The sequence below is a fragment of the Parasteatoda tepidariorum genome, chromosome 6 (genome assembly GCF_043381705.1).
Source record: "Parasteatoda tepidariorum isolate YZ-2023 chromosome 6, CAS_Ptep_4.0, whole genome shotgun sequence".
NCBI lineage: Eukaryota > Metazoa > Arthropoda > Arachnida > Araneae > Theridiidae > Parasteatoda > Parasteatoda tepidariorum.
In genome coordinates this window covers 16266356-16290619 of record NC_092209.1, presented here as the reverse complement: position 1 = coordinate 16290619, position 24264 = coordinate 16266356, and the positions used below count along the sequence as shown (strand labels likewise).

Here is a 24264-nt window from a genome sequence, read left to right as displayed (position 1 = left end):
TAAACATTAAAGAATTTGTTTTGATACTTTAAATTATATTAACAAAGGAAACTCATCATAAATTGAAGAAATAAGTAAAGTTAAAGAATAGTTTCTTAGATTTTTCATGATTTTTGATATATTTCTAAGCAAGCTAGACATTTTACCCATCATATAGTTCACATTTTTGTTTTGTAAAACAAAGACACTCATTATTTATTATGACTATTTAATGCAATTTTAAAATACTTATGAGGTACTTGGCTTTCAAACCAGTTCAATGTCTTTTCTTTTAAAATTTTTCGCTACATAAGTTCAAAGCTTATTTCTTAATTATTTTGTGAAATTCTGATTGAAAATAAAAATTGTCATGCTTAAAAAGACTTTCCACTTCAAGCATAATTTTTTTATTGTTTCTAAAACTTAATGAAAATTAATGAAGGAATATTAAAATTTTTTTTTCTTCTAAAAAATGCGCAACAAAAAATGAGGTTTAATACTTTTTTTTATAATCAGAAACTGATGACCCATTATTTTGGAAGGATACCAACTAACTATCAACTGAATTTCACAAAGATTAAAATGCTTTAACTTATTAAGAACCAACACCCTCAAGATTTTTTTTTCAAACAGGGATAAAATCTGGCAACTCGATTCGTTTATTCAGGAAATTTATCTCATTCAAACGAGACAACCGTGTGAAGCACAAAATATTAATAATACAAAATTTTGATCACAAATTGATTAAATGCAATATTTTTTAAAACCAAAGAGCTAGGCAATATTAGAAAATATAAAATAGGCTAAATATAAATATCTATTCATATTTTTCTTAAATGTACCTTTTACTTTAATCACTACAAAAAGTGGCATTTTTACAACAGTATTGCTTATACAAAATAGGTTAAACAATGGCAATAAAATAATCAAACACATTTTTTTCTCTCTTCAAGAAGTATAATCCAAATTTCTGAGAAAAAGTTTTTTAAAAATCCCTTTTGTAAAATCATTGTTTTGAAATCAAACACATTGCATAACAGTTGACTTCAAAATAACAACAGAAATGTAGTATAAAAAATAAAACTCTCACAATTAAACAAGAAAAGTTACAAATATACTATATATCTTAAAATAATAGTTGAGTATATACCTAAATTGGGAATCTGATGTATTTGATCGCCAGGATTAATTGTTCTCTCATCCATCTGCTGTGTATCTGAGCGGCCAAAGCGTAATTTGTAGCTCATCAACTGGCCATAAATGTTGGTTGGGCGGGACCATTGAATTTGAGCAACAAGATTAGGTTCTTCTTGAATGAGTTGAGCAGTAAGTTCTGGACGAGTAGGCACTGTAATAAAGTAAATAACGAGTTATTTCATGATTTATTTTTTAATTGTTGAGACTGAAAGAAAATTTAATTATTTTTTAATAGTTGATTGAAACAAATTTTATAATAGCAAACATAATCTGTTTTAGATAATAAACTAAAACAGATTTTAATTATGTGACCAATATATTATACTATATATATGATACTGTACAGTGTATTGTAACGACTCCTAAATGTAGGTGTATATATTTTTTTGTGTGTGTTTTCAAGTTCAGTGAATTTATTTTTAAAATTTCATAAAAAAAAAAAATTATTTACACAAATTTTAACTATTTTTTAACAAAAAAACATAACAAAATGTTAATAAATTATAACTGATTTTAGTTAACCTATTACTGTTTGTAATGCAACAACACTTAACAATTGCTGTATATTTTTTGTGTGTGTGCACAAAAAAGTTTTATAACTAATATAGTAAAGTATTACAGGGATTTTAAATAAAAAAAATTCACTGAGAATGTTATGCAAGATGAGTTAAAAAATTTTCTAAAGATATTTTTCCTAAAAGTCTTTTTAATTCTGCACTTTATTTATTTTTTTATTAATATTTCACTGCAATAAAGCTACCAAATTTAATTCAGTTAACTGCAATTATCCAATACTAAAATATCCAAAAAATGATTATTTTCATGTAGGTTTTTGCATAAATTAATAAATGATAACAAGAAATTGAACAAGTATTACACCAGTTAAAAAAGTGCAAGGTGCAACGTTTTAAAAGTATCACCTGAAACTTTATGTAGTAAGACACGCAGAAAAGGGATTTAAATACATTTTTATAAATAAAGTACTATTCCCTTTCATCGAGTTGTGATTCTAAAAATGTTACATATTGTATTTTGTTATAACAGTAGTTTTAATTGTATTGTGAATTAGTATTTCAAATTTTTAAATATAAATACTTCAATGTATGTAGTTTGTATTTTATTCTGTTGAAAACTTAATATCTAAAGCTGATGTATTAATAATAAAATGCAATAATGAAAAACCCCACTTGGGTTTTTTCAGGTTAGGTAAAATCGTAACAACCCAGTATATAAATTTTATAAAGGTTTGACCAAAGCTATGACCATCACCATTTCATCATTCATTTATTTGACCTCTTATACATAGATCTAAATTATTTATATGTACTAACGAAATTCCTATGTTTCTACTCTATTAAAATATTAATATTCTCCCTTTGCCATCACTAGGAATACTATTTTCTAAAACTACAAAATTCCCTTAGTAAATGGAGGGTATGATTATGCTTAACACACATAATGAGTATCATCATAAATACAGTTATTTATGAGGAAAAAAAAGTTTCCATATATTTTAAATACAAACTGTTCAAAATAATTTTTCTAGTCTTCTTTTTCGGGATGGATATCTTTGCTTTAATAAACAGAAAACGGTAACCGAATTGAGTTGTCTCATTTGGACTTCAGGGCATAAGCCAACTTAATTTTACAATAATTGTGGATAATTATTGAACAAGTTATTGAATTAAAATATACATTCTATCATGTCCAGACATTATGTATTTAATAAGGGGTTCAGAAGTTTTGAAAGATATCTACAGATTTGATGCTAGGCAGTAGGTTCTATTAGGTTTTGAACTTTAACAAGAAAAAAGGGTTTTTGATACAAGCTATTAATTTACTAAGTGTTCTTACAACAGAAAAAGGAAAAAAAAACTTGGGGTATTGAAGTTCTTTAAAACAAAATCCCACAATACTCTTTGTTAAATATAGCATATATATTTTTACATAAAAATATTGTCTTTATTCAATATGTTGATGTAAAAAACAATTTTAAGCAAGAAATGAAATGTAATTGTTGTTATTTTTTTTCTTCTGTTAAACTCATATTTTGACAGCATTTAACATAAATTTAATTGTAACTATATTTCACTGCAAATTTTACAAGACTATAATATAATATTATTTATTTAAAACTACTATTCTATGTCTTACAAATCAATGCTGAATTTTAAAAAAAAAATAATTTAATCAAACAAAATAATATTTTACATTAAAAATATTCACAAAACTAAATTCTTTAATTTTGAAAAAAAAAAAAAAAAGAAGAAAAGAAGAGGAATTCCAGGAGAGAATTTTTATCACAGAGAACCTAACTGGCTCAGCTACTAATTTAACTGATTGAAATATTGCTTTTTCAGCTAGAAAACCAGTTTTCTCTATGTTTTTCAAAGTAAAAGGTATGTTTTAAGAAAAAATATCTACACAAAAGTGTTAAAAGTATGGTTGGTCAAATAAGATTTTAGATAATAAAATTTATACTTTTACACATGAACATCAGTAAAAAGGCATGTTTCCACTTTTTAATATAGATACAAAATAATTAATTGTCTTTTTGGATGGTTGACTGCGTAAAGCTAAGCACAGATGGCGCTAGGGGATAAAATTCATCGAAAGACATCTGGGTTACTACTTTCAATTGATTTTTATGCTTAAGCTTGAAAAAGAGAGACATCAAATATTATTATACTTGTAGTGTTTAGAATATAAAGCGTTTAAGTTTCAATGAAGCAAACAAATAAAAATTTGGAAGACTTCGCAAGATGCAACCCAAAAAAATAACTAACAGTGATATTTTACACAGATGTAGCCGAATAAGGGAGAACACTCAAAACATGGCAAACCTTACACTTTATTTACATTGTAATATTAATTTTCCTAATTTTTAATTAAGGTTTACAACCTTTTAGAATTCATAAATACAACCTCATAAATACAGCATAATACAAATGAATTCTAAAAGGTTACAACCTTTAAGAATTCATTTGGAAGACTTTGCAAGATGCAACCCAAAAAAATAACTAACAGTGATATTTTACACAGATGTAGCCAAATAAGGGAGAACACTCAAAACATGGCAAACCTTACACTTTATTTACATTGCAATATTAATTTTCCTAATTTTTAATTAAGGTTTACAACCGTTTAGAATTCATAAATACAACATAATACAAATAAATTCTAAAAGGTTACAACCTTTTAGAATTCATTTGGAAGACTTTGCAAGATGCAACCCAAAAAAATAACTAACAGTGATATTTTACACAGATGTAGCCAAATAAGGGATAACACTCAAAACATGGCAAACCTTACACTTTATTTACATTGCAATATTAATTTTCCTAATTTTTAATTAAGGTTTACAACCGTTTAGAATTCATAAATACAACATAATACAAATAAATTCTAAAAGGTTACAACCTTTTAGAATTCATTTGGAAGACTTTGCAAGATGCAACCCAAAAAAATAACTAACAGTGATATTTTACACAGATGTAGCCAAATAAGGGATAACACTCAAAACATGGCAAACCTTACACTTTATTTACATTGCAATATTAATTTTCCTAATTTTTAATTAAGGTTTACAACCGTTTAGAATTCATAAATACAACATAATACAAATAAATTCTAAAAGGTTACAACCTTTTAGAATTCATTTGGAAGACTTTGCAAGATGCAACCCAAAAAAATAACTAACAGTGATATTTTACACAGATGTAGCCAAATAAGGGATAACACTCAAAACATGGCAAACCTTACACTTTATTTACATTGCAATATTAATTTTCCTAATTTTTAATTAAGGTTTACAACCGTTTAGAATTCATAAATACAACATAATACAAATAAATTCTAAAAGGTTACAACCTTTTAGAATTCATTTGGAAGACTTTGCAAGATGCAACCCAAAAAAATAACTAACAGTGATATTTTACACAGATGTAGCCAAATAAGGGATAACACTCAAAACATGGCAAACCTTACACTTTATTTACATTGCAATATTAATTTTCCTAATTTTTAATTAAGGTTTACAACCGTTTAGAATTCATAAATACAACATAATACAAATAAATTCTAAAAGGTTACAACCTTTTAGAATTCATTTGGAAGACTTTGCAAGATGCAACCCAAAAAAATAACTAACAGTGATATTTTACACAGATGTAGCCAAATAAGGGATAACACTCAAAACATGGCAAACCTTACACTTTATTTACATTGCAATATTAATTTTCCTAATTTTTAATTAAGGTTTACAACCGTTTAGAATTCATAAATACAACATAATACAAATAAATTCTAAAAGGTTACAACCTTTTAGAATTCATTTGGAAGACTTTGCAAGATGCAACCCAAAAAAATAACTAACAGTGATATTTTACACAGATGTAGCCAAATAAGGGATAACACTCAAAACATGGCAAACCTTACACTTTATTTACATTGCAATATTAATTTTCCTAATTTTTAATTAAGGTTTACAACCGTTTAGAATTCATAAATACAACATAATANTTTTGTCAAAAAAAAAGAAAAAGTTTTCATATACAGTGGAGCATCGTTTACACGACGCCGAAGGGACCACCGAAAAACGTCGTATAAACGATAATGTCGTATAATCGATTTTTACTTCTAAAACTGAAACTAACTCTATAAACGATATATTTTTACATTAAAATGAATAGGAATGATTTGGGACCACACTAAAACGTCGTATAAATGTAAACGTCGTATAAACGAAGCTCCACTGTATTTTAAATACAAATTGTTCAAAGTAATTTTTTAAATTCTTTTTTGAGATGGAGTCCTTTGTTTTAATAAATAGAAAACGGTAACCCAATTGAATTGTCTCATTTGAACCTCAGGGTATAAGGCAACTTAATTTTACAATAATTGTAGATAATTATTGAATTAAAATATACGTTCTATCATTCCCAGACATTATGCATTGAATAAGGGGTTAAGAAGTTTTGAAAGATATCTACAGATTCGACGCTAGGCAGAAGATGCTATTAGGGTTTGAACTTTAACAAGAAAAAAGGGTTTTTAACACAAGCTATTAATTTATTAAGTGTTCCTTCAACAGAAAAAGGAAAAAAAACTTGGGGTATTGAAGTTTCTTAAAACGATACTCTTTGTTCCACAATACTCTTTGTTAAACATAGCATATATATTTTTACATAAAAATATTGTTTTTATTCAATACGTTGATGTAAAAAACAACTTTTTTTTGTTGTCAAACTCATATTTTGACAGAATTTAACATAAAATAATTGTAACTATATTTCACTGCAAATTTTACAAGACTATGATAATAATAATAATATATAATTATTTATTTAAAATTAATGGTTATGTTATGTTTTACAAATCAATGTTGATTTTTATAAAGAAACAATTTAATTAAACAAAATAACATTTTCCCAATAAAAACATTCACAAAACTAAATTCTTCAATTTTGAAAAAAGAATTCATATCTCAGAGAACCTTACTGGCTCAGCAACTAATTTAATTGACTGAAATATTGCTTTTTCAGCTAGAAAACCAGCTTTCCCTATGTTTTTCAAAGCAAAAGGTGTGTTTTGAGAAAAAATATCTACACAAAAATGTTAAATGCTTGGTTGGTCAATTGATAATAAAATTCATACTTTCTCTCATGAATATCAGTAAAAAGATATGTTACACACTTTTTTATATTGATACAAAGCAGTTATCTTTATGGAATGTTTGACCGTGTAAAGCTAAGCACAGATGGAGCTCAGGGACAAAATTCGTCGTAAGACTTCCAGTTAACTACTTCCAATTAATTTTTACGCCTAAGCTTGAAAAAGGGAGACATAAAATATTATTATACTTGTAGTGTTTACAATATAACATGTTTTTTAAATTTCAACGAAGCAAACAAATAAGAATTCAGAAGACTACGCAAGCATGCTATGCCCTGAAAGATGCAACCAAAAATATAACTAATGGTGACATTTTACACAAATATAGCCAAATAAGGGATTTCACTAAAAACTTAGCAAATCTTACACTTTATTTATATTGCAATATTAATTATCCTAATTTTAATTAAGGTTTACGACCTTTTAGAATTCATAAATTACAGAAAGCTTTTATGAAAAGCATAACATAAGCGGAGGGATACATCGGAAGTTTTCTAAATTTTTTTCAGTTTTAGGAAGCTTGTTATTGTTTACATTCAGTAAACTATCCATTATAAAAAAACAAAAACAGATAAAGGTTTTACTTTATTTACCTCCACCCGAAGTTTTTTGTGTTTTGACCTTGCTGCGAGTTCCATCTCCTTTCCTCGTGACAGCAGCAACTTGCACAGCATACAATGTTTCAGGTTGTAGTTTGGTGACATTATATTCCTCTGCATTTTCATCGGCTACATCATATCTCTTCGGCTCATTCACAAAGTCTCCTTCGTTGGTCACTTCCTGTACGTGAATTTGGTAGCCTCGTATCAAGCCGTTACGGTCTTTATTAGCGGGTGGCTTCCAGCGTACAGTTATGGTGGTGCTATTAATAGCGACTACTTTTACTGCCCTGGGTTCACCAGGCACTAAAGAAGATAGAACAACCTTGTTTAAAATTATGAACGGAAAAATATCAGGCAAATAATAAGGAACAAGAATTTTGAATCAAAATAGGAAACAATATGCATAAAATAACGAGAATAAAGCATACATTCCTTTGGATACATATAATTTTTAATTGAATATAAGATCTATAGGGATCCCCACTAGTTCTTATAATTCTTATAGAAATAAAAATGAAAAATAAAGTTTAGATAAAAAAATGTACCTATCCAATAGGAGCTACTAGAATTTGGAAAGAAGTTGGTAGAAAATATTATGCATTTTCGAATATATAATCATTTGTTTTATAAAATCAGATAAATGACATTGTTAAAATTGTAAAACTGCATAGCAGCAAAAAAAAAAAAAAAAAAAAAAAGCTGTCTTCTAACTTACCACTCAATCCAAAGGTTTGCAAATAAAATTTTTTCTTTAACTTGATAATACATTAATCAATGAGAATTTTGATAAAGAAAACAATATCATCAAAACAGATGTTTTTAAAACTCAGTTCAGATATTTACAACAATATATGCATAAAATATGAAAAACAAAACAAGATGAAATTTCAATATATACATGAATTCATATAATACATTAATAAACAGCAAAACAGTGTTAGTAATCAGTGAAATATCATAAACATTCAGAACAGCAGAATTGAAGGAAATAAACATAGAAGAGCAATTTTATTTTGTAAACAGTGATGAAGAAAAAAACAAGTAAATAAGGATAGGAGAGAGTTGCCAGCTGATCATGTCCTGTAGGAAAACATGCAGAATCATGCAGTTAGTACTGGCTCAACAGCAAATGGGAAGAGACAGTTTATAAATGCAGGGGTTAGATACATCAAGAGAATTTCCAAAGACACCCTGGTTAAGTCCCAAAAGCAAGAGAAGAAATAAGCCAGCCTCACCAATTAAAAGTCTTGGCCAGGGACTTTTAATCGGCTAAGCTCTTCAGCATAGAAAGCGTTAAGCATTTAAAGCAACAATTCATTTCATACAATAATTTAGATACCAAGGTACCTAAGAAACTCTTATTAAGCATGCAATAAGGATATATTAATGTGAATCATACAGGAATCAGGGAAAGGTAGTGTCATACATACCATCTTCATCAGTGCGTACAATTATGGGCATGGACGGAGGCCCATCACCCACTTCTGTTCCAGCAATGACCCATATTCTATACTCTGTCCACTTATCCAATGCTCCAATTTGATAAGACAGCTGGTCAGCTTCAACGCGGATCTCCTGGGCCTTTGCCAGGTCATCTCCATTGTCCACTTTGGCATACTTGACTTTATAGTACGTGATGGCACCATTCTGTTGCTCTCGCGGCGGGGGTTTCCAAGTGATGTGTAGGGAGCGGGAGTTAACGGCAGAGCCGCGAACGTCTTGGGGAGGGGCGCCAGGCACTGTAGGGAAGGGAGGGAAGGAGGGAAGTGTGCGACATGTGCAGTGGTGGGATATACTTTTTTTTGGTTCTCTCTCTTTGTCAATCATGTTCCCGAACTTGACATATCTTTGAATACTTTCACAGAAGGTTAACACCTATCAACTTCAAACTCAGAGCATATTTGGTGCAAACTTAAATATTAGAATTAAACCATTTATTTGTAGCTTACAATACAAAACACATAACCATTTAGTAAAAATTTACATCTGCCTAAAAAGATACCATTTGAATTCTTTTTGTTTAAATTTCTACTATGGAAACGTACAGGTTTTACAAAATTTTTTTAAAAACTTTCATGTAGATGGATATTATTGAGTAGATTTGGAAAAATAAATACAAAAAATAATAATACAAGTTTTATAATGCTACTTGACTGCTGTTCTACGAAATGAAAAATAAAAAAAGCATTAAAAAATTCATATGCAAAACTATACAGGTTCTAATGCATGAGAGGGGAGCTCCATGAAACCGTGAAAATATTAAAATAATATCAAGTGCAGGAAAATGATATGGCAATTTAAAATTATACATTTAAATAATAAATTTAATGACTTAGTAAAGCAAGCAGAACCAAAATAAATTCAAAATAAAAAAAAGCAATTCTGTTGGAAAAAGAAATAATAAGTAAGATTATAAACTAATCAATGTTTGAAAAATTTACTTTTTAAATTTATGCATGATAATTTTCTCAGAATTTCTTTCAAAAGATGTTAATTAATGATTCTTTTTCCAACAGAAAAGCAAAACAAAATAAGAATAAAAATAGAGCAATTTAGAAAACAAAAAGATAATAACATAAAATGCAAACTTAGAGCTAAGACTACTAAAAAAATAAACATAAAATTTCAAAAATATTTACATAACCTTTTGAGTTCACGGCTTACTTTTAAAAGAAACACAAAAAAGTTACAAGATTTTTTTCCATACATATTTAGGAGATACACGATTTTATTCTGATATTTGTAAAAAAAAATAGAAACATTAGTAGTAAGTAACAAATCCAATTGGCAAAGTCAATATGTTAATCACTATATAAAGTTTTATACTTAAAAATAGATGTTTTGGTTTTTAAAACAGATTTCAAAACACAAATAATGAGGAACAGGCTTTTTGATAAAATTTAGGCTGCATTCAATTCAAGTCAGTGTATTCAAATAAAAAACAGTAATTTAATCGTTTAAAAAATAAAATTTATATCGAACATTAAAAAGAAATTGATATTAATTTTCATGCGACTTTGATAAGCTGTTCTTTAAAATGCAATAATAAAAAACAATATACATACTTCGAAATTCTTCTAAGTTCTATTTATTTTCCATTCTTTAAAAATCTTTTATAAATAAATTCACAAATCATAAGACTATTCAGTAAAGACTATGTAAATATTGTTGATATTCGTAATTAGTCTCAAAATTGCAATCTATTGTAATTATGACATTGCTTGATTTAATACTAATTTTTAAATAAATAATATACTTTATTATAAATGTTTATATATTTAATTTTTACAAAAAAATAATATTGCATTTTTATTAAACATTTAAGAAAATTTTAGATTGGATTTCTGAGACAAATAATAATGTAAATGACAAAAAAGTTATTAAAATAAAATAAATAATAAAATATACTAAAATTTGAAAGCAAAACAATAATAATGATAAATACAAATTATAATGTTCCTAATTTAAATAAAAAAAGTGCAACTCAATATTTTTATGTATGTCATTTAAGAAAAAAAAATTATTTTCCTATTTCAAGACAGACTTGAAGTATAAACTGAGGATTGAAAAAAAAATACAGAAGTGTTATGACTTAATTCCTTAATTCCAGAAATTTTCATTTGGTAAATAGAGGCCATATTGATGATAATTTTAACAATGATTTTCTTTACTTTTCATGAAAATTAAAATCTTACAAATTAAATTATAATGATGAGAAACTAAAAGAATTAACCAAGAATTGCATGAGTACATTAACCAGTTAAAGGCATTATTAAGCATTTTGTAGGAAATATAAATTTCAGTTTGTAAAATTTTTTGGTCACAGATTTCAACGATTCATATTAAAACAGTTAATAAAGTATTTTTATAAAGCTTATTTAAAAGGAATTTTATCGTGTAGAACAACCTTTATTTAAATTTGAAAATTATATTTTAATGCACAGTACTATTATGTTTTAAAATTTTTAAAGATGAAATATTTTAATGTGATTTTTGCTATATGAGAATGTTGACTCATAATCTTGTTTTGAGTAAGAAATGTTTATATGAACGTAACACAGTGAAACTTGGTCACACAGTGAAGTAATTGAAAATCGTAAGATACATGATACAAAACATACATTTATTTTTAATGGACTGCACATTTTATTAATGCATATAGAACAACTGCATTGTATGCTGCATATTCCATAAAAATATTGATGAATTTCACCACATTTTAAAAATGCTTTCATGAATACTATTTTTAAAAAAAAAACAAATCTAAAACAGGATACTTAAATAATGCATAATTGCTACTTCCCTTTTCTTTTGCAATTAAAACCTTAATTTAAATGTTTGCATGTAGCAATATTTTCCGACAGTTAAACTGTTAAATAAATGAAATGCGTGAAAAAATAAAAATCAGCTGTGTAATTTAATTATTCTAAGTAATTATTTAAAATAATTATATAAAGTAATTAGTATAATTTATTATAATACAATCTATAATAAATTAATATAATTTATAATAAAATTATTTAAATAATTGATTGTTAATGTACCCATTCATTAAGAAAAATAAAAAATAAATACAGCTTATTTATTATGAAAAAAATTTAGTTTTATTAACCAAGAAGTATAATAAATACTTTCCAGTCACAGAGTATAATCTATTTACAAACTAATCTGGAATTAATTACAAAAAATGCATACATAAAAATATTAAGCATGACTTTCACAGCTTTTGGGAAGAACAGTTTTAGAGGTGCCATCCTCATAATAGTTATAAGCCTCAAAATAATTTAGAAAAGTCCTCAAGGATCTTAAAATTGCAAGACATATTACCCTACGTTCTGGGGTGTCAGAAATCGGATCGAAAAAAAAACAAGGTTTACTCCTTAAATTGCATTCATAAAAGCTAAATTTTTTAAAAAAAATTTTTTTCTTCATCAAACTTTTAAAAAAGCATAAGTTTATCAATTTGAATAAATTTTTAAAAAAAATATTCTAAAAAGAATTAAACTCAATTCATAATAAAAAATAGCATTTTACTTTTAATCNATTGTTAATGTACCCATTCATTAAGAAAAATAAAAAATAAATACAGCTTATTTATTATGAAAAAAATTTAGTTTTATTAACCAAGAAGTATAATAAATACTTTCCAGTCACAGAGTATAATCTATTTACAAACTAATCTGGAATTAATTACAAAAAATGCATACATAAAAATATTAAGCATGACTTTCACAGCTTTAGGGAAGAACAGTTTTAGAGGTGCCATCCTCATAATAGTTATAAGCCTCAAAATAATTTAGAAAAGTCCTCAATGATCTTAAAATTGCAAGACATATTACCCTACGTTCTGGGGTGTCAGAAATCAGATCGGGGGAAAAAAAAAAAGGTTTATTCCTTAAATTGCATTCATAAAAACTAAATTTAAAAAAAAACTGTTTTTCTTCATCAAACTTTTAAAAAAGCATAAATTTATCAATTTGAATAAATTTTTTTAAAAAATATTCTAAAAAGAATTAAACTCAACTCATAATAAAAAATAGCATTTTTTCATATATTTTGTAATGAAATGTACCAGATTAAATAATATACACACTACGCAACTACTCTTTGGACTAACAGTCCTTTGAGGACTCAAACCTGCCTTCACCCTCCTTTCTTCACAATTATTTGCTTTTCTAATTAACAACATGAATACTTTAAGTGCCTGGTTCTTCATTTAAAAGTGTTAAGCTATAATTAACTGATAAATAACAGATTGTATTATTATTAATAAAGACTCCATCTCAAGCATGTTTTAAAGAGTTAATTATAGAAATGCAATAGGGTTTGAACTGATGGATTTCAATTATTTGCATTCAATATTGTTAAAGATTAACTACTTTTGCAGTAAATGAAAATTTAAAAGCCCAAGGACGATGAGAAACCATATCTAGCAGAAGGTGCATTTCACAAATTTTACATTCACAAACAAGACATTTCTTTACATTCTTGATATGTGACTCCTCAAATTTTTTCGTTTACTGAAAGAAACAGAAACATAGTATGTGCAGCACAGTGCGCGGCACAAAACTAGGCAAAAGAAACAGCACTTTTTTTTAGGCGAAGCATGCGTGCTGTAAAAAAATAACAAAATGAAAGTATTTTTGTACGAGGGATTGGGCATTAATACTCGACCCTCATGCTGTTTGCAGGGTAGTATAGAAGATGTACTAATCTTAAGGGATAAGGGAAACTGGCAACTTTCTGACTGATTACTACAAATTAAAATGGCCATGTGTAATGATGCATAGTGATTATGAATGAATGATGTTTTATTTTAATAAATAATCAGCATTTGATTAGTTTATCATTTTTTTTTATCAAGTTTATATTTGCTTTGATTATGAAAAGTTGAAATAGACTATACATTTTAGAAGTTTACACAAGTAAATATTAATATAATGAACTATGTGTTATGAAAATATTATACTTGGATATTTAAAGGAATATTAATTATTACATATCAATAGATTATCATATATTTTTCCCAATAAACCAATATATGAAACATATTGAGTATAAAATTACAATAATTATTAAATAGCTTTTAGGTAATTGTTTCAAGCATTTTTTATTTTTAGTTTGACAAGTTAATAAATAAAGTATAAAGAAAATATTCGATAATGAAAGTAAAGTTGTAGATAAAAATCTATTATACAATGGAATTTAATTTCAAAAAATACTAAAGTTAAAAATGCATGATAAAACCTAAAGTTTGACACTAAAGTAATATTTTCAAAAAATGTTTCAGATTTAAAACATTATTTTACAGATAGTAAAAAACCAAACATTAAAAAAAAAAAAAAAATGTGAAGTGAAATAATGAATACAATTGAAAATATTAATTTCAAAAAATACTGAAGTTAAAAATTTATGATAAAACCCAAAATTTGACACTGAAATTAATTTAAAAAAATGTTTTAGATTTAAAACATTGTCTTACAGATAGAAACCAAACATAGAAAAAAAAACTTATGTATAGTCAAATACTGAATATAATTGAAAATATTAATTTAAAAAAAAACTGAAGTTAAAAATTTATGATAAAATCCAAAGTTTGACACTAAAATAAAATTTAAAAAAATGTTTCAGATTTAAAACATTACCTTACAGATAGCAAAAAAACAAAACAAAACTTACATGTACTCAAATATTGAATAAAACTGATATGATAAAAAATAAACTAGTTATAAAACCTTTACAATAAATTCATGTATTTTTTTCAAAGCATTACTCAAATGCTGATTATTTAATACAAGATGATATATACCACTAATACTAATTATGAATGAAAAAAAAAAGTCATTTTCGGAAATACTAAAAATTTAAGCTAGCTCTAAAACTAATTAATTTAGATGGCACTTCCAATTAGAAGAGCTATAAGGGAGTGAAGTTTTTAATACTTGAGCAAACTTCAGTAAGAAAATGAAATAAACTGCACCTGATGTGGATGACTTACCATACTGATCCGTACGCACTTGGGATGGTGGCGTGGCAGCTCCTTCACCTTCACGTGAACGTGCAGCTACCCATACATAGTAAAGTGTATCAGGGTAAAGATCGCTTAATGTGTAAGAGTCAGTAGTTGGATCTCCAATAATTTGATGATACTGCTGTTGTGTAAAAGTGTCGTTCCAATAGAGGACATATCCAATTACTTTCTCACCGGAGTGGGAGGGTTTAGACCAAGTCACCTGTACAGTAGTTGAGGATGTAGCGACTACTCGCAGGTTACTTGGTTGGCTGGGTACTAAAAATATTGGTCAAAATTAAAGTAATCAACATAATTTTAATATTTGAAACATTTTTAATAATTTTTAATTAAGTTTTTCTTATGCCAATACAGAAAAGCTAATTTTTATTTCTCTGAGACCCGCGAATCTGCTGAGCAGAAAAAATCAAAAACCTTATTTTTCAGGGAAAATGTTTCATTGTTCAAAGCAAAACCAATTGACAAAAAATTATTTATATGTGTGAGTACAAATTATGTGCCGTTTACAGTAGCACTCTCCACTTTCTTAGAGCTATATGAAAAGATATACTACTAATGTTACTCCAAAGTTTTGAGGTTTCAAATATATTGCATTTGGTTATGTTTCTTAGATTGAAATTGGCTTAATACTTTAAAGACATTTATTAAATGATTATTTTTAGAGGTAGTTTATTATTTTTTACAACTGAGTGTAAAAAAAAAATTCCAATCTGTAGCTAATAATTTTTTATTGTGATGTAAAACCCTATTTCCAGATTCAGCTGATATTTTTAAAGAATTTAGAATTTTTTTTTTTTGAAGTTAAAAGTTTATTCAGCATATATAAATTCAGCATATTGTTTATGCCAACAAGCGAATTTTTAACGCTTGTTTGATTTTTATTTAAATTCTCTCCCTCTATTTAGTTTAGAACTGAGGAAGAATCTTATGGATAGGCACAGAAGTACAGCTTAGTCTAGAACAAATAAAAGGGATACCTCCTTGTTGAGTTTTGACTTGTACAGGGGCTGAATGGGGTCCAGGTCCCCGGCTAGTAAAGGCTTGGATGCGTATGGTGTATATGGTTTGGGGAGTAAGGTCACTAATGGTAGTTAATTGATTATTATCTACAGGCTGAGTATTCCAGGCTGATGTGGGAAGATTCGGCCGTGTAGTGTAATACACTTTATAACCCTAGAAAAGAAAGTTTGGAATTAACTCTCATTCAGACAAAATAGTTTCATACACAAGTCTTTTAATAGAAGAGAAGTGCACAATGAAAAAAAAAAGTTCATGAATTTGTAAATAAAATGATACAGTTTTTTAAAAGAATCATTCAGAGTTTGAATTTTTAAATTTTTTTTTAATGCTTCAACTCATAGAAAATAACTTTAAAAAATCTCTTAAGTTTGATAAATATAGTTTAGGAAATACACAATTATAATAACTAACTTCATACTTGCATTTTGTTATAGCGAAGTTTGTTATATGAACAGGTATTAAGGAAGAATTAAAAGGGAAAAAAGTAACTAATATGAAATGTGATTTAAGGTATTTCACTTAATTTAAGTTAATTCTTGATTTTTTCTGAATATAAATCACAAAAAATATTAATTGCCTCCCCCCCACCCATTGTTTCATGTTATTTGTTACACGATAAAGCAGTAATTATCTCTGGGACTGTAATCATCCTTTACTCTGCTTCAAAATTTCAGGGAAAGTAAATTTGGTTGTAATAGGTTACATGCAAGCTCAGTAAACTTCATATTACTTTTTTTTTTAACTATGACAAGTAATATTTAAAAGTAATATAATTAATTTAATTATTATAATTACAATTATTTCACCAGATTTATTTTGTAATGAATAAATTTTGTGTTTGTTAATAAACATACATTTTATGCTCCATTATTGGCTCAAAAATTCAAACTCAAAATTTTATAACTTGAAAACATATACAAAATTAAAATATTATATAAACCCACTTGGAGAGGTCCGGAAAATTTTTCATTTTCGAAATAAACCCGGTAGTGTTTACCAAGTTTCGAGAAATTCATAGAATCCAAGTTTTGACATATTCTAAAGATAGGATGTTCATATTCTAAGAATCAATCGTAATGGTTTGTGGGGGTGATCTCAACTATGTTAATTAACTTGAGCAGACGATATTTTAAGCTATGAAATCAGACACACTTTCTCTCAATAGTCATACCTTTATATGACGGATTTGGATTTGTGATCCCCAACATTCAGGAGGTAGCCACAATCAAGGAAATATGGTTTCAATAGTTTGATCAAGAGAGCAGTCTTAAGTACGCACCCCATTATGCTAATTTTACTTTTTGTGTATTCCACCCCATCTACAAAATTAATGAATAGTATCCAAAAATTGTTGCACACTATTTATAAAACTTTCTTTTTCAAAGATAAATCCATGCAATAAATACTAATTTATAACCATTATTAATAGGCGAGAAAAAATTTGAATTTTAAGATAGACAAATTTTTATATCAGTTTAAAGAAAATTTTAATGTTAAAATATAATATTTAAGCAAAATCGGTTGAATAGTTCCTGAGAAATAAATTTTCAAAAATATAACTTTCTTAAAATTCTTTTTTTCGTGCACTGTGTTTGAGATAATTAGGTAACATTTACATGTTTTCAAAGAAGATCTATTTTCTTCTCAAGATATGTGATTATTATAATAAGTTCAATTAAAACAGAACTCGTAAAATAATACAACTTACCGTCACTTGCCCATTGGGTTCTTTAGGTGGATCCCACTGAATAACAACAGTACTGGAACTTAAGGGTCTAGCTTGAACATTTCTGGGTGCACTACCAGGTTCTGAAGAAAATAAAGACGCAAATCAATAACACATTCTCTTCAATATTGATCACAAAGTAATTAGAGAACTCTGCTTAAAATTGTACACTATCAAACTTTTGATTTTTATTACAGCTTTTGAAAAGTTAAAGTATTGATAATCTAAAAGATAAAACTTATATAAAATTTTCTTAAGATAAAATAAATCATGTTATATTGTAGCAAAGTGGTACTAACAAAGTTGTTAAGTCTTATACTATTTGATGCTAATACTTTCAAATAAATGTATCAATTAAGTACAATTTTTTTCAAACAAAAGCATTTTATATGGTACACAATTTGTACAAAAGAATACATTTTGCTACTATAAAGTTGGAGAGTATGGAACAAATTAACATTGGCTTCCATTTCATTGAGTGAGAATACCAGAACAAATGATTTGAATATTTGAACACTTTAATTATATATAACATTCTTTTAATTTCAAATATAAGGTCGCAAAAAGGATTTTGTTGTTAAGTACTAAATTTATAGTTTTGTATGCAAGATTGACATTTTCAACCCTAAGCATTAAATTTTTATTTTTGCATGCAAGTTTGAAGTTTTTATCACTAAGCATTAAAATTATAATTTTTTTTAATGCATGACTCAAAACTGTTCTTGTCTCTAAGCTTTAAATTTCAAATATTTGTTTGTAAATTTAAAAATTAGTTATTGTCACTAATTAATATTTTGTTAACTTGTGATTAAAAGTAAACTAAAGATAGATTTTTGTTTTAAAAATTTTTGCTTGTAGATCAGATATCTTTTGTCAATATGCTTAAGCCTAAAAATAATTTTATATGAGTTAACTATTTTTTATTAATTTTCTACAATCATTATTAATTATATGCTAATCTGGGAAAGGACATGAAACACTCATAGGAAAATTTTAAGCAGAGATTCTCATATTTTAAATTATTAAAAACAAACTAACATTGATAAATAATGAATGAAAAAAAAATTGCTTTATCTACAGTAAGAAATATCCCATTCTGAACTACAAAGCTTAATTATTCTAAAACTGAAAAATAAATAAATACTGCTGGATGCATGAACAGCGTACAAAATGTGTCAATTAAGTTATTGAGAACAAATAAAATATGATAAATACTTACAGAATTTTACTAAAAATGTAAAGAGAATATTACAGCACATGAAATGTTTCAAAAATAATCATGACATTAGTTTTTAAACTATATTTGTAAACTACAATACATAAACAAACATTATATTACAATCACATCAGTAAGCTGCTACATTACATCAATTAAGTTTGAATCATTCTCAAGTATGTGTACAAAATGATACACTAAGCTGAGCCAGAAAGTAAGCACAGTATGTCAATATCTCTTATGCCTCTGACAAAGGTCAAATATACATAGTTACATCATTCAGCAAATTAGTTTAGCCATTTTGTTTCATTCTCACCAGCCAAGGAAAGAGAGCTATTTTCAAATTTCTTAATCTAAGAAATAATAAACTTGGTGAAATTCACTTTGCTGGGAACAATTATATCACCCTCTTTAAAGTCTGGATCTAGCTCCATCTGATCTGACTTTTATTTGTTTATGTATCTCAAGAAATTTACAGCCATCAGCAGTTTGCAAGTCATGATGAGATTGAGGTAAACGTTCTAAATTTTATAGGTTGCAAGTGGTCAAATTCAGTAAAATCGGTATGTGCTAATTAGTGCCAAAATATGACACTTCTTAATTAACATGGCACATGTGTCAAAAAATAGTTTTAAGCATTTAGACTTTTTTCTTTATCAGAATACAAATGAAAATTAATGGGAAATAATAAACTTGGAGAAATTCACTTTGTTGGGAACAATTATATCACCCTCGTTAAAGTCTGGATCTAGCTCCATCAGATCTGACTTTCATTTGTTTATATATTTCGAGAAATTTCCAGCAATCAGCAGTTTACAAGTCATGATGAGATTGAGGTAAACGCATGGGTGCAAGTTGGAAAGAAGGCCAAGACTGAAAATTTTTTGACTGAAATACCTAACATGCACAATACCCCCTCGACATATGCAAACTATCTAAGAAAGCTTTACCATAATACATCAAGTTTAAATACTGTACAAAAAATATTTATTCATCTGTCTTTTGATAAAATAACAACAGGACATAAGAAAGTAGACCAATAACGTAGACCTAAAAAATATTTTTAAGGACAGAAAAAAAAAATTCCGATTTCCGTCTTCGAGTCAGTCTTGTTTCCGTCTTACTTCCGTCCGCGGACAATTTCGAAAGACGGAAATCCGTCCTGGGGACGGAAGACTTGCACCCATGGGTAAACGTTCTAAATTTTTTAGGTAGCAAGTGGTCAAATTCAGTAAAATCGGTAAGTGCCAAAATACGACACATCTTAATTCACATGGCACATACGTCAAAAAGTAGTTTTTAGTGTTTAGATTTTTTTCTGTATCAAAATACAAACGAAAATTAATGGGCAATGTATTTTAATATTCAAATGGTACTTACTTTATGGATAAACTTTGTATACCATTTAATATACAGTATTTTATTATAGCACTACATATGGGACATTCCTTTAAACTAACAATGTGATTCTTAAATAGTATTAAATAAGATGATTTATAAACAATTGATGACTTAAGAATATAATGAAAATAATGAAAGGACATGCAATATTCAGGCAAGTTAGGAAAAAAAAAAAAGATTTGGATAGAAGTGATCAATAGATACCCATACTTCTATATAATTTGAAAATAGAAAAAATAATTCAATATTAAAAAAAAAATATTCTGTAAATGTCAACTTGATTGCAATTAGAAGTCTAAAATAAGACCCAGTTGCATGAAAGCATAAATTAAAACTAAGTATTTTTAGAAAAATCAAAAGCAATTCAACACATATAATTCTTGCACATAGCATTTCATTTACAATTAAGAACAATGCATTTTACTATTTTCAAATTGAAAGAAAATCTGTTAGTAGAAACACCAGCAGACTTTGGAGCAAGAAGAATAGATTATAATTTATCTATTCCACTTGGTCAAAAACAAAATATTATTCTGTCAATGAAAAGAAAGAATTAAGGAGGAAACAAATAACATCAGCTGTAAGAATTCCTTAATGTGAAATTACAAATAATACTTCGAATCCTAGATTGATGTTACTCCTAGTAACCACATGATACATTAAAACTATTCCCTAAACCTGTACAATTAAGGATCAAAGTTTGTAATATTGTAGCTAAAAAAATATAAATAGTTAATCTGTTTATTTTTAGGTGTAAACAATAGCATTTTATTAAAACTAGACCAGAACAGTGTATCTAAATTGAATTAATTTTTAAATATTAAATGGTGTATGAATAAGAATTTATTAAATATAAGCCTACACATACTAAAACTGAATTTGGATAATGAAAAAGCTTAAATATTATTTTTAATTTTTGGAAAATATAATTAATATTTGTACAATTATTCATTAAATTAAAACACACACCACAACATTAATATCACATACACAAAAGGAACGTTTAATGGGACAGTCAACCACACAAAGAGAGCAAGAAACAGACAACAAATAACAGAGGAAAATTTACAGAAAAAAAATAAGATTATATCAGTAAAAAATAGTCAACCAGTTTTAAAGATCAGAATTAGTATAAAATTACCAGTAAAGAATATTTTTCAACAGAAATAAAATGATTTAAATGTGGTTAGCACAGCACCAAATGGTACCGAGTTTTTATTATTTTGCTGAAAATTTAATCAGATATAAAAATGGAATGCAAAATGAGTACTTAAAATTGAAGATAGCAAAGTTTCTACATTTAATATTTGTAACAAGTTTCTAGATGTTTAAAGTAACTCTAACCAGGTTCTTCTGTTAATATGGGGTTAAAAACTGTCATGAAGTCATCAAGAAAAAAAGATTTAGTACTCAAAATAAGAATTTGTTGTAGAAGGAGCAATTTTAATTTAATAGAAATATGAATTATTTGTCACGGCAATAACTTTGAAATATGTAATACATAGTTGTCATCCATCAGAAATTATAAGAACTAAAACTTGACTTAGTCATTTAAATAAGCTACACAGTTTAAAACTTTTTAATATGAATTTTCCGCTCACATAAAGAGGCAACACCAGCCTTCCTGTTATCCCAAAGAAATGGCGAAACATTGCTGCAGAAAAGCACCAAAGTTATGTAAAACAAAAAACGATTAAGGACTTTTTTTAAGTAAAAACTCCTTAATTCTCGCAAAGTATACTTTTTAAGTTTTTTCAAGTAAGCTTTTTAATAATAATAGGAATTACATGTGGTATACTCGTATAAATTTTATATTTCTTAAATATATTACATTTACACCAACTCTTTTCCTTTCTTTTTTTATACTCTTTGTTTTAACCGAGTTTGTCAGTTATCCGAGTTAGTCGTGGTCCACATTAATTCGGATAATCGGGACTCTACTGTATATATTACTTTTCTTTTATCTATATTTTATATTATTTTTCCGTGGTTTTCCTCTCTATGTAACTCAAATGTGGGTTATTTCCATCAAAAAGTCATCCACAAAGATAAATTTCTCCCAATTCTTGATCCAGGAGTTCCCTTTTTTTCTGGATTGGGTTCAAAATTTCAAGGGTACAGAGTTGAACATTAGTAGTGTCGTATACCCAGGGCTGCCACAGAAAAAAATAATAGTTGCTTTTAAATGCCTAAAGCATGAACCAAAAACTAGGAAAATAGTTGCCTTAAGAAGAACAAAAATTCATCAAAAATATGACTAAAATTTTGTTAATGACTTAATTGTCACATACCATGATCCATTCAGTCAAGTTGTTCGCAAATATGATAATTTTTATATAAACGTTAATGTTTATATAAATATGAAAAGCGATTACTCAAGTGATTACTCAGTGATTATTTTGTAGTAATAATCATTAAAAAAGGGATTGAGAAATGAAATAGACTCACAATGGAATCTGTGCAGATTGAACGAATTAAAAATATGTTTTAAAGAAGAAATTTTTTTTTTCTAGGAGTACAGAAAAGTCTCCCAATTGTCTCCTTTTTCTGAAAATAGTTGCTTTTTTAACCTTTTCAGGCAAAAAAAGTAGCCATAGTCGCCTCATGCTAAAAATAGTTATACATTTTAGTCGCCTGTGGCAACCCTGTACAACCAAACATTGGGTCAATTGTTCAATGACAGTTATAAAATAAAACAGCAGGCTCTATCAGCCATAAAATAAATAAATAGATAAATTAAATTAAAACTGGTATAGCCTTCCACAAATACACTTACTCTAACTTTTTTCGTTTTTTAAATATGCATTTATTAATGTTGCTAAATTGTACATCAAGTTCAAATGTATATTCATGGGGAAAATAAACCCATAAGTAGTTGCTGGTGTTTCAACACATGAGTATCTATCTGGTGATGAGAAGAGGAAGAGGAAAAAAGAGTAACATGCAATAATATATGAAAAAGGGTGACACGTAGGAGATTGTGTGACACTTACTGCTGCCTCCGTAGGACTCCACTGGGGAAGGAGGAAATAAAACAAAGAGATAAAAAGGTTCAAATGCTAAAGTGCAGGAATTTCAGGCAAGCTATGCCACTTATTAAGACTAGTTACTTTTTAAATACATTTGATGATCAGTTAATAATGATAGTAAATGGTGAGAGAGCATGCAATGCATAGATGAAAAAGTTCATATTCTATTCATACACTAATAAGAATAAATCATTTTTCCAACACTAAAAGTAAAATAGAATCTACAAAATTCATTTTTCACAAAGCTTGTGATCATTCTCGTTGAAAAAAAATGGTCTAGAAATTCCAGTGCATTTTTTTAAAAAACTATGTGCAAAAGAATAAATGCTAAGTGCAATAGCTGCACTTTTTTAAGGTTAGTACATTTTGGTCTGGTTTATAAGGCATTTAAAACATACTGAATTTCTAAAACAATAAGACAAAACAAGGGGATATATATATGGGATATATTTTGCATAAATGGTTTCCAAATAACATTTCTAGATCCTTTTTGAGAACTATTTGTAAGAAATAAAATTATAAAGATAAATTTTGTTGGAAATGCAAAATTAAGACATTAGAACAAAATATGAAATTAAATCTGCAGAGTGGCAAAAATTTTCATGATTCAATATCATATCTAATTGTTTCAAATAGTACATACAAACTGTTTTTAATGCATATGTGTAAGTAAAAAAAAAAATGCTATAATATTAAAGATGCTCACAAAAAAAAAAAAGATAGATCTGTTATTTTATTTACATAAACGTTAGATTTACTGAAGGTTTAATTTTTTATAAATGGTGAAATTTTCTAGAGCTTAGGAACAAAACTTTGACAAGTGGTCGGTTTAAAAGAACTATTATTAGTAATAACAATAAAAAAAAGCCTAAAAAAATGTGTCAGCTACT

The 24264-nt window shown here is 27.2% G+C and overlaps 1 protein-coding gene across 5 annotated transcripts in view; it reads right to left on the bottom strand.

Annotated features, from left to right (window-relative positions):
• The window catches only part of LOC107452053 (tyrosine-protein phosphatase Lar), a 204009-nt gene that overhangs the window by 31072 nt on the left and 148673 nt on the right, over nucleotides 1-24264 (bottom strand). For all 5 annotated transcript variants that reach the window (XM_043043655.2, XM_071182029.1, XM_071182030.1 and 2 more), the window contains 6 exons: nucleotides 17711-17811; nucleotides 15960-16155; nucleotides 14950-15240; nucleotides 8882-9190; nucleotides 7443-7754; nucleotides 1130-1327 (listed from right to left, as the gene is read on the bottom strand). In XM_043043655.2, the coding sequence (XP_042899589.1) occupies nucleotides 1130-1327; nucleotides 7443-7754; nucleotides 8882-9190; nucleotides 14950-15240; nucleotides 15960-16155; nucleotides 17711-17811 (1407 nt within the window). The remainder of the gene's footprint in view (nucleotides 1-1129; nucleotides 1328-7442; nucleotides 7755-8881; nucleotides 9191-14949; nucleotides 15241-15959; nucleotides 16156-17710; nucleotides 17812-24264) is intronic.